Consider the following 12,651-nt stretch of genomic DNA (forward strand, 5'->3'; position numbering starts at 1 on the left):
GTAGTAGAAATTGCATGCATAAAACAATGGTATCAAAAATAATTTGTGAATCAAAATCTAATAGGGCTTACTTTGAATGCAACTCTTATTCTATAAGTGATATTGAGGTGATTTAAGTCAAAGGTGACAGCTCGTTTCAAGAGTTTTCTAACGACGAGGCATATGCCCAATTTTGATTAGACATTTAACCAAAAAGTAATCCATGGCCATTTTACGAAGTATTGATGAAGCTAAAACGTTATTATTACCGATGTCCGTGCCTGGTCAGACTTTCTAAATTTTAAGCTTCCGCATTGGCTTTTTGGATGGGGCACGGACGTGCTTAGAATGGCATCTCAGTGCCCGGTCGAGTGAGACATTTTTGTTCCAGTTTGAAGCATAGCGTATTTTATGGAATGTTTCCTAAAACTATATTATATTTCTTCTATGGAAGCTATTTAATTTATACTTGGGGAATAATTTAGGGTACGGTTTTATTAATGTTTTCTTATGTTATAAAAAGACCTTTTATGTGATTAATTAGATCACAACTAAGAGGACTGTTAAAATAAGTAAGACCCCTTGTATTGTTCTCTCATTCTTTCTCCATTATTGCAAAGAACCTTTTACAAGTTATTATATTACAATTTTTACAGTTTAGAAACTCAATTATTAATAGGAAATGTTTATACTTAATAAGCAACCAATAATTGACAATAATTTTTATTTATGGCCATGTTTGGTAATTGGATTTTTAATGGCTTTTTGATTAGCTTTTGGCTTTTTTAGGTGGTCAAACAGCCAAAAAATGTGTTTGGTAATTGGCTTTTTAGTCAGCGAAAAAGTTGGCTATTAAGCCAAAATGAAAAAGCTGCTTTGAGTAGCTTTTTTGTTGGCTTTTGGCTTGTTGGCCCACAAATTATCTAATAAACAGCCAACAACCAACAATTAATTTACCAAACACTTTTATAAACAGCCAATTTCAAAAGCCATTATAAACAGCCAAACATTCCAGCTAGTCAAACAAGCCAAGTAAACCAGCCAACCGCCAACAACCATTTGCCAAACTAGGCCTATAACTTAGATAGACAAGTTATAAATTTGTGAAGTTTTCATTGATGAGAAATATATATGTGAATTCAAGTAGTATCTTAAATCAAAATGTATGGTCATATATGAATGAAAATCGTGTGTATATATTGTATACTAGTAATAATGGAAGTCAATTAAAGTGAATTTAGTATAAATGAAGCAATAAAAATATATATATATAATAAAATGTATGGTCATATATATATATTTTGAAATTTGAATTCATTTAATGTCTACCTTATAAGACTCTTGGTAAGTATGTAATTTAAAATATTTTTATAAATTATTGTAAGCTTGTATTTATGAACTTTTTTTTTTTTTTTTTATCATGTTAATTTTTAAGGGAGAAAAAAAATAAAATAAAAATTTGGCGGGGAATTTTTTTGTTTTGCATGTGACTGTGTATTTTAGGGTCGAGATAACTGCGGTGACTACTTTAGGAGTTAAGGTAACAATTAGCGATTAAACTTTATTTTTTACTTTTCACCTTTGAACTTTTTTCTTTCATTGTTTGGGACCTATGGTTAATTCTCAAGCAATTTAACCCAACTAAAAAACTTACTAACCAACCTTAGCATGATTTGGAGTAGAAAAAAAATTTCAGTTATTCCAAAGCAAAATAAAAACATGAACATCAACTTTAAAACTCTAAAAAAAAAAAAAAAAAAACAAAAATAGTCAACCTCAATAAATAGCCTTCTGTATTTCAATTCTGTTTCTAAAACTAAAATACCAAAATACAATACAAAAATCTATAACTAAAAACAACACCTAACATCCAAATGCTGTAGTATCCAACATCCAAAAATAGCAGCAAGCCTTCTTCATATCATCTCCAATTTACTTAAAGTTTTTTTCTTACTCTCCAAGAATCAAGTTTTTCAGCCTACAGTCCTGCACGCAATCATGATGAGTATGAATTGGTGAAGCCAAAGATGTATATATGTAGTTAAAGAATTTCAAAATGCTATTTTTTTTTCAAATATTTATTCTTACTTTGCATTTTAATGAAATTCTAACAATAATCTTAGCTTGTCAGTCAACTATATACAATGAACCTTTTTTTTTTTTTTTTTGTTTTTGACAGTACTATACAATGAACTTTGATGTGTCGAATGATTTGTGTTTGATACATGACTTGACTGACTTGATAGATATGCATGACTTGATTGAGGTGTAATATTACTATGAAAAAAGAATATTTGCAATTTAATTAATTAATTACTTTTAAAGGAACAAAATAAAAGATCATTGAGGGGAGATCCCATACCACTAAGGAGTGTTTGGTTCACAAACTGGTATAGGGTTGGAATCAAGAATAATAAAACCATAATGATATGGGTTTGGAACTTGATTCTTAATACCATATGTTTGGTATGATTATGGAATACAATTGTTTTCTTTAATATGATACCTTTAAGTATGAGAATGAGTCAAACCCACCTCCCCCCCCCCCCTAGGTTTCTAAACCCCATAACTTGGGGGTTTGAGGTATAATGGGTTTGATGAAACTCTTAAAATCATAAAACAAACATAAGGTATGGGTTTAAATCATTCTAAACCATACCTTATATCTAAATTATGCGAACCAAACACCGTCTTTGATAAATTAGAACCTAAAATAATTAGTGGGCCCCAATACTTAACAAAATTAATCTTTTCCCAAAAGGTGAAAATTAAAAAAGTTTAGTCCCTAATTATTAGCTTAACTCATTACTAAACAGTATAGTCGTATAGATAGATAAGATAGATCCAGGCCATTGTAAATTTTTTTTTACATATTTTTGAGCTAACGAAAGATACATTAGACATATTTATCCTTTTTTGATTAAGAATTTTTTTAACAACATACAACAACGCTCTAGTCCCAAATGATTTGGTAAAGTTATATTTTTTAAATGAGTAAAAAACAATATTATTAGTGAGTGAAAATAAATGTATTACTCTTTATCTTTCTACAATACTAAAATCTGGTCAAATTGAGATCGTTTTTCTACGAAAGTCAGTTAAACGGTCACAAAACTAAAAATCCGCGACCGTTTATTTTGCAGTCGCAATTTTACGATTGTTTTTGAGGCGGTCGCAAATTATTGCGACGGTTTTTTACCATTTACATCGTCGCAAGCATATTTGAATTATTCTTTTTTAAAAAAATACATGTGAAAAATAATTCAAAATAAAAATAAATTAGTTGCGACCGCCTAAAACGTCGCAGATTACGACCGTTTTACAAACAGTCGCTAGTTGCGACTGTTTTTAGCAGTCGTAATGTAGGGAATAAATTCAAGCGTTAATCCCCTTGCTTGAACTCCACTGTTGATCACTAAAGTACGGTGGCGTCCAAAGGGAAAGAAGATAGAACAAAAGAGTCACCAACAAGTTTTATGAACTTGTAAACCATTCACAGGGTGAAGGTTACACCCCTTAACGATCCAAGAGATCGGCAACTCCATAAGGTCTTGAACCAAATAAGGGTTCGGGGATGAAGGTACAAATCCAACCTAAAAGAGATTGAACCTGCCCTAATACTAGGCCTCTACTTTATTCTGATCGTATTCATGTGCGCTTTTTGATTAACATGCAATCAATAGGTTAACCCTAAACCTGTTTATCTATGTTGGTTGAATTTAATGCACAAATAAACTATTATTGGCGATCACTTGAAATTATAATCAAATTAACCCTAACAAGATTATTAAATATCTTATTAAGCGTGATTACAAGTACCAATTCCCTTTAAACATGCATAAAAGGCGTGATCAAGCAATAACAATAAATATATCAAGCAACATAATAAATAAAAATAATCATAATAATTATTAAATTATAAATAAAATAATCATGATCATAATTAAAATAATAATCAAACAATAATCATCATAATAACAATTATAACAATCATAATCATAATAATCATGTTAAAGCATAATGAAAATAGCAAGATCCTAGGCATGATACTAACAAGATTAATAACAAACCATAGCATGTCACTAAGCAATAAAAATCAAAGCTTTAATCCTAACATGATACTAACATGAATAAATATTAGGAAGACAATAAAAGGCATCATAACAGTCATATTTAGCATTAAATCTACCCTAGACATGATACTAGGAATATCATAATAACAATCTAAACATGATCTCTACATCATAACATCAATAAAAACCATTAAAGTACTTACTTTGATGCCTCGTACCTCTTTATAATAAAAAAATACACACGTTAGTAACTTCAAAGAAAATAATAATAAAAAAAAACAATTAAATTAAATAATTGAAAGAGAGATTTGGGACCAAACCCTTAGAAATTAAACCTTTCACGTCTAGGGCGAAGACAACTTCGAATATGGCTAGGTGTTTCTAGATCTTGCGAATGCGGAATTTTGTATGTAAAAGCTAGTTTAGAAAAAGAGAGAGAGAGAAAGAATGATTAAAGAGAATGAGAGAATTGAAAACTGGTTGTAGGTGATTATAATTGAAAACTGGTTGTAGGTGTATGAAAACGGAGTTTTTACGACGTTATTTATAGAGAAAATCAGCCAAAAAGATAAAATTAACAAAACAGAGCATTGGCGCACAAAAAACAGAACCAGCGCCAACGCTGGCTGTTGGCGCCAGGCTTAGCGCCAGGCGCCAATGCCTGGAGTTAGGTGCTAATCCTGTTTTTGACGCGTTTTTTAAAATCAAATAAATTTTGCCGTACAGGAGGATAAAATAGTATCTTTTCCTCAAAAATGTTCTTTGATTTTAATTAAAACTCTGAAAAGTCAACAAAAGTCAATTTATCAATGCTAATTGAATTAGGAATGGAAAGAACCTTATAGAAGAATCTAGAAGACTAAAACCATTCCTACTTGCATTAGGAATGATAAATCATATTAGGCCCTCCCCTAGATCATTGGGCCGCATATAAGGCTCAAACCGGGCCCAGTTTAGTAAATTGGCCATAACTTCCTCAATATTCATCGTTATTGGGCTTATAATATATCGTTGGAAAGCTCTTGTCAAGCCCCATGCATCCAACTACACTACTATTGGACCCATATCATGGACCAACCAAACTACACTACTATTGGACCCAATAAGTTTTCAAAAACAGAGAGAAGAGAAAAGAAATTAAAACTATCCGCAACACTAAACTTTCCACACTTTTGCTTCATTCGATTATGATTCGACGCGAAAGGTACTCATCACTGGGTTTGGTTTTGGGGAGACACAAATGGGTGTCTACATAAGCCCCCACTTTGACTGAGTTTGGAGAAACGCAAGTTTTGAAAACAAAAGTCAATTACATAAAGGAAGGTATAATATATATGTCATCTTCCCCATGTACGTATGGTGTTATGTATATGCATGGCGGAGATTGCTGCATCTATCTATAAGGTGCTAGCAAACTCTACCTAAGCTAAGTTGTACTGTTTGTTGTTGTTGCCTTCATTATTCAGTGTATGTTGTCGTTTATAATTATATTATCACTTCTTATTATCAAATGTTGGATCAGATTTATTTCCAGTATTGCATGCATGTCATCACTATCTTCAAACTGTGAATATTGTGCGTTTTGAATATGCGCGTTTACTAATACGGAGTACAATACTTTGACCATAGATATAGTTAGTTTCACATTAGCTTAAAATATAAATCATATGAAGATAAAAGTGATCGAGTTGTTGTGAACTATTGTACGTGACGTTTTGATTGTTGATTTAAAGAAAATTACTTTACTAATCACGTGAAAAGTGTAAGATGGATTGGATTATTGACATACATAAGTTAGGATAGATTGGGATATTAGCCGTGTGCTATTTCTTAAGGCCGTATTTAATGGATGTGTTTAGATATTAATATTACTTGAGCCTTATTTGGGAGAATGGGAGGAATGGTGAAAAATGTTCCCTTCCCTAAATTGCCTTTACGCTTTGTTTGGATAGCAAAGAAGGAAGGAAAAATGGAGGAAGGGAAGGGAAAAGAAAGGGAGGGGGAGGTGAGCTCCATTATCCCTCTAAATCTCTCCAATTTTGGAGAGATTATGGTTATTATAGAGAGAGGGAAAATGGATCCATCTCTCTCCTTCCCCTTCCTTCCCCCAATCTTTTACCCAAACAAGAATTTTTCCCCCTCCATTTCTCTTCTCTTCCTTCCATTTCTTCCTATACAAACAAAGTGTTAGTGAGGAGTTTTCCTTTAAACTAGGCCAAGCTTAGGTTGGTATGTATAAATATAATAGTTGGGTTTTTTTAACTTTGATTCACAACACTACAAACTCTCAATCTTCGATATTTGTACACATTTTTTTAAATATATAAATAATTAAGTACTTATACTAGTTGTATAGTGTTGGTACTAAATTAGATTCTTATTCTTGTCCCATATCCTATAGTGCTGAATTATTTATGAGAGAATAGCTTGAATTGTATTGATGATCTTGGCTATTATTTATAGCCTACAAAAGATAACCTACACAATATAAACTCTATCATATAAACTTTCATAAATCTATCTTAGAATATCACTAAGATATATTATTATCCTAAATATAATATCATAAGATCTATATGGAAAATATATCACAATAATATATTTTCCTATATTCCTAACACCCTCCCGCAATCGTAACGGCAGTAACACGAACGTTACGATTGGAAATTCGCACTTTGTTGAAGTCGATCGAGTTGCACCTCTCTGTTGATGTCGCCTTCAAATTTTTTTATTTAAAAAAAAACGAACTTTTGCTACCACGGCCCTTTGCTGGTGTCCATGGTCTTCTGTCACGACCCTTTGCTGGTGTCCATGGTCTTTTGTCACGACCCTTTGCTGGTGTCCGTGGTCTTCTTTGCCACGGCCCTTTGCTGGTGTCCATAATCTTCTTTGCCACGACCCTTTGCTGGTGTCCGTGATCTTCTTTGCCAGGCCCTTCGCTGGTGTCCGTGGTCTTTTACAATTTTTTTTTTAAAATTATAAACAATACGCCAAACGTGGCTTTTCTTCATCTCCATGGACACTCAAACACTACAGCCTAACCAAATCACATATGATCATTCATATTGATCACATACACCAATAATAACCCACGTATCACATGGTTATTCCAAAAAAAAAAAGATTAAATAAAAAAAAATAAAAATTTCAAAGAGCAATACTATTGCAAAGAGGAAGCAAATTTTTGAATCCCACCGGTGGGTTAATATGCTAACCCACCGGCAGGGGAATATTTGTGTGAACGGTCCCAAGATTTAACCTGCTCTTGATACCATGCTGAATTATTTATGAGAGAATAGCTTGAATTGTATTGATGATCTTGGCTATTATTTATAGCCTACAAAAGATAACCTACACAATATAAACTCTATCATATAAACTTCCATAAATCTATCTTAGAATATCACTAAGATATATTATTATCCTAAATATAATATCATAAGATCTATATGGAAAATATATCACAATAATATATTTTCCTATATTCCTAACATGCTAAATTATTTATGAGAGAATAGCTTGAATTGTATTGATGATCTTGGCTATTATTTATAGCCTACAAAAGATAACCTACACAATATAAACTCTATCATATAAACTTCCATAAATCTATCTTAGAATATCACTAAGATATATTATTATCCTAAATATAATATCATAAGATCTATATGGAAAATATATCACAATAATATATTTTCCTATATTCCTAACATATAGTTTAAGACATAAACAACCAATGACACTAGTATATAAGCGAAAACTATGGATAATAATATTCATCTTTGCGCTTGGGGCAATGACGCAGCTAGTGAGGTAATAACCGAGGCGCGTCAATTGCTGGTTGAAAACTATTTCCAAACCCCCTCTTTGGCCTCGGCTTTGACCGTGGCCGTCGAGAATTTCTGGAAGGGCTCCCTTTTCCTAGGGAAAAGCCCTACAATTCCTACCATTTTTATCTGGAGAATAGTTTTAGAAGTTAATCAAGCCGTTAACAATTTTTATCTGTATATAAGCTTTAATGAATTTGCCAATGAGCCTTTAACTACATAAGAAAAAACCAAAAAATTTCAACGATGTTTATGATAGTCATTGTAACGAAAACTATGTGAATATAGAAGAATTTTCAAATTTCGTACTTCACATTTGTCTACTGCTTATTATAGAAAAGATTTGGATCAATTAGGATTCAAACTATTACAGTAGATCGACAATTTTCGATAATTGACTGAAAAGCAATAGCGTAAGCTTTCTATTTAGGTAGTCAAATGTGTGTCCCTCTCCTATGAGGTCTGTTATGGTTGTTGATTAAGAGCTGAAAAACTACTACTGTACTACTCTACTAGTACCAAATAAATTAATAAATAAATAGAAAAAAAATGATTAAAATAAAACTAAGCAGATTCCTCAAGGAAAAAAAAACAAACTAAGCAGATTAGTCCCACATGGACTAGATTGATGATTGAAGCTACAAAACTGGTATAAATCAGTTTGCCTCATGTATGTACTCTTCACGCAGCTACGCAGTGAGCACAAAGCGAACTATTCTTTCGCCTTTTACTAAAGAATACCGTGTGCTCGCTGCATTTAGTGGCATACGTTTATTTTTGGAGGGAGTTCATCTATAGAGCTCCCAGCACTAGTTTTGAAAATGCGGCAACAATGTAATCTCTGAACGAAATTCATGTGTTAATTTCCTTGTGCCTCAAGTGAATAGATGATCACATGTCCTTGGTTGTGATTTAGATAATTTTGGTCCATTTAAATCTGGTATGACTCGTGTAAATGCTGAATTAGGTATCTGATCAAATTCGACGGTTCACATTAAAGTTTTTATAAAGTACTTCCTTTGTCTCTAAAAGTTTCTTATTTTGTCAACCAGGAATTGAAAGGACAAGGTATTAGAAAAGATTGTTTCTTGGGCCTCCTTACGTATATCTCAGTCTGCCAAACTCATTTTAATCAACACAATCTTAGTGAGTATTTCTGCTCATGTCATGAAATGCTTGAAACTACCGCAAAGTGTGGAAAACAAAATTGACTCGCTTATCACAAGGTTCTGGTGGTCTAACAATGGAAATAAGGGTATGCATTGGGTGAGTATAAAGACTATCCAACTGCCGAAGAGCATGGGAGGCCTAGGTATCCGAGGTACTTCTTCACTCAATGATGCACTCCTATTTAAACAGGCATCTAGAATGCATTTGCACCCACAGCTTTTGCTTTCGAGAGTACATAGAGGTTTTCAACCGGGAGGGATATGCAATTTGGCTAGACCCTATGAGAGAATAGGCTGCCCTTCGATGGGAAGGTCAAGCATTCAAAAAGTGATTGACTCATTCAAGAATGGTTTTGCTTGGAAAGTAGGCAACGGGGAAAAAATCAAGGCTATCAAAATGCCTTGGGTCAATGGTGAAATTCCAGTTGCAAATTCAAGTCAGACTCTAGGAGAGTTACTAGGATGGAAGGTTAGTGATTTCATTGATAATAATTCAAATGCTTGGAAAGTGGGAAAAGTTAGAGAATGTTTTGAATGGAATAGTGCAAAATCAATTATGGCTATGGAACTCCCCTGTTCCATGGAGGATGATTTCCTCTACTGGAAATACCACCCGTCTGGTAGGTTTACTGTTAAAACTGGCTATTACTTTCTGGCAAAGGAACAAGGGACAGGGCTTTTGACTCTTTCATTGGAGGAGCAGAAATTTGTTAAGCTCATATGGAGGATGAATATCCAACCTAAATGGAAGATTTTTCTGTGGAAACTTTTTCATGATGGTATAGCGGTAAAAGGTAATCTAGTGAGAAGGGGCTTACAAGTTGAGGAAACCTGTGATTTTTTGTGGAAATGAAGAGGAGGACAGTCAGCATCTTTTCAGACAATGTATTCTAGCAAAGGATGTCTGGGAGAATGGCTCCCTGGCAATTTGCTCTGATTCGCCAGGATTCAATTCGCTGAGAATGTGGATCCAGCATTATATCCTGCTTTTCTATAGCGAGGATGGTAAGTATGGTACTCGTAGCATTAAGTTTATTGCTACTTTATGGGGTCTGTGGAAGACGAGGAATGCCCGAAGCTTTAATGAGATCAATGGGGGAGCAAGTCTAGTCACAGAATATATCAATTTAGCAATGCAAGATCATGTGACTTTCTGCCAAAAAGAAGAGTATAACAACAATGTTATATTTGATTCAAGGGAGGATCCCTACATCCCCCCGGGTTTCAACGTAGTACAATTGGGAAAAGAGCGATATGGTTATGATAGCTTCATGGTGGGGGTGGATGGGTCGTGGGACAAAAAAACAACAAGAGCGGGGATTGGTTGGGCAATCATAGGAAGTAACTGTGGGGATGAGCTAAGCGAAGGAGGCAAATATGGAGTGGCTTCATCGGCTCTACATTGTGAAGCTTGGGCTTGCCTAGAAGCTATGAAATGGGCAAGGGCGAAAGGTAACCAAGGGATTCTCATCCTCTCAGACTCTATTGTGCTTATCAACAATCTTCAAGATGGACTAGGTAAGGATGTTTTAATCACATGGATGGTGAAGGAAATTAAGGAGGTGGGTGCTTCCTTTCAGAGATGCACAATCCTAAAAGTGCAAAGGGATCAAGTACAAAGAGAAGACAAGATAGCTAAATATTGTCGTATTAAACTTTCGAATTATGCGTAATTTTTTTTTTTGATGTAAGTTTTGCTATTGTTAAAAAAAAAAAGTTTCTTATTTTACTTTTTATATGTTATAGTTGCAATTTTAACCTGAATAACTTGGGGGTGGGACTGTGGGAGTATAAGTAAATACTTCATCCATCACTAGTAGAAAAAAAGCATTAGGCACCCCCCATATGGCACCGGTTCAGGCTAAATCGGTGCCCAAAACCGGTCTGGAAATGGGCGGGATTTTACCAAAAGAGAAAAGGCACCGGTTTGGCCTGAACCGGTGCCAAAAATTAAAAAGGCACCGGTTTGAACCGGTGCCAATTGAACCGTTCCTTACTTTAAAAAAACGGCCATATTTATATGAAACCCTATTTTGCTTCACTACTAGCTCGCCGCTTCATTCTCCTCTCCTCTTCTTTCCTACTATTTATCTCTCCTCTTCTCCTCTCCTCCTCTTTCACTCCACTTAACCTCCTTCCCTTTCTTCGTTCTCATCTCCTCCTTCCCTTTCTTCGTTCTCATCTCCTCCTTCAAGCTCACCACGGAGACCACTACGAACACCACCACGGAGACCACCACGAACACCACCACGAAGACCACCGCAAGCACATGCAACAACACCACGGAGACCACTCCTCCTCCCTCAATTTCTGGGTTTTTGTGTTGTGATTTTGATTTTTGATTTTTGAATTTTGTTTTTCGATTTTGATTTTCGATTTTTTCTGGGTTTTTTCGATTTCAATTTTTTTTCGTTTTTGTTTTATTTTAATTGATTTCTAGGTTTTTTTATTTGTTCGTTTTTGTTTTTATTTTTTCGATTTCTGGGTTTTTCAATTTTTTATTTTTGTTTTTCGATTTTGATTTTTGATTTTTGATTTTCTTTTTTATCGATTTTGATTTTTGTGTTTCGATTTTTACTTTTGTTGTCTGATTTTGATTTTTGATTTTTGTTTTTCGATCTTGATTTTTGTTTTTCTTTTTTTTTCGATTTTGATTTTTATGTTTCGATTTTACTTTCGTTGTCTTATTTTGATTTTGATTTTTGTTTTTCGATTTTGATTTTCAATTTTTTCTGGGTTTTTCCGATTTCAATTTTTTTTTGTTTTTGTTTTTATTTTAATTGATTTCTGGGTTTTTTAATTGTTCGATTTTGTTTTTATTTTTATGATTTCTGGGTTTATTCATTTTTTTTCTGGAATTTTGTTTTTATTATTTCGATTTTGTTTTGATGTTTTGATTTCTGGGTTTTTTTCGATTTTATTTTTAATTTAATCGATTTTAATTCGATTTTTTTTTTCTGGGTTTTTTTTATTTTTTTTCGCAGCTTGTTCATTTTAATCAATTTATTTTTGATGTTTTAATTGGACCAGGTATACATAATCCAAGAATCAAGAATCAAGAATATGGGGATTTTTAGATTGTGATGTTGTAATATTTTTTTTTTTGATTTATATTGTAGTTTTTTTTATTTATTTATATGTTGTAATTTTTTTTGATTTATAAGTAATTTTTTTTATTGATCTATGTTGTAAAATTTTATTGATTATATATTAAACAGAATCGTTTAGACGTTTGATTTATATTTTGTGTTTTTATTTAAATTAGTTTATTTAATTTTTAAGCAAAAAAAAAAAAAAAAAAGATTTTTGGGGGGTTTTTTGGCACCGGTTAACCGGTGCCAAAAACTTTGAAAAAAAATTTAGTGGGCCTTTTTGGCACCGGTTAACCGGTGCCTTTTCCACCCTATGGCACCGGTTTTGAACCGGTGCCAAAAACTTGGTTTTTGGCATCCCTCACATAGGCAGCGGTTCAAACCGGTGTCTTAGACCGGGTTTGAACCGCTGCCAAATGCCTTTTTTCACCTAGTGCATTTTTATTTGATTGACGCATTTAATATTGTTAATTTAGGCACACATATTAAGGAGAGGAGGGAGAATGATAAA

General features: G+C 33.4%; 1 protein-coding gene and 2 non-coding genes across 3 annotated transcripts; all 3 read left to right on the forward strand.

The window, feature by feature from the left end:
* Positions 1 to 7,830: 7,830 nt before the first annotated feature.
* On the forward strand, positions 7,831 to 7,986 carry LOC145634096 (U4 spliceosomal RNA). Its single transcript, XR_014113376.1, has one exon. It is a non-coding gene; the product is annotated as a U4 spliceosomal RNA (small nuclear RNA).
* A 580-nt stretch (positions 7,987 to 8,566) lies between these two features.
* Positions 8,567 to 8,683, forward strand: LOC145633259 (U5 spliceosomal RNA). The gene has a single exon (XR_014112596.1). It is a non-coding gene; the product is annotated as a U5 spliceosomal RNA (small nuclear RNA).
* A 762-nt stretch (positions 8,684 to 9,445) lies between these two features.
* On the forward strand, positions 9,446 to 10,721 carry LOC145633150 (uncharacterized). The gene is made up of 2 exons (XM_081685430.1): positions 9,446 to 9,842; positions 9,904 to 10,721. The coding sequence occupies exons 1-2, from the start codon at positions 9,446 to 9,448 to the stop codon at positions 10,719 to 10,721; spliced, it is 1,215 nt and encodes a 404-aa protein (XP_081541556.1).
* Positions 10,722 to 12,651: the final 1,930 nt, after the last annotated feature.

The sequence above is a fragment of the Chenopodium album genome, chromosome 5 (genome assembly GCF_948465745.1).
Source record: "Chenopodium album chromosome 5, dcCheAlbu1.1, whole genome shotgun sequence".
Classification (NCBI taxonomy): Eukaryota; Viridiplantae; Streptophyta; class Magnoliopsida; order Caryophyllales; family Amaranthaceae; genus Chenopodium; species Chenopodium album.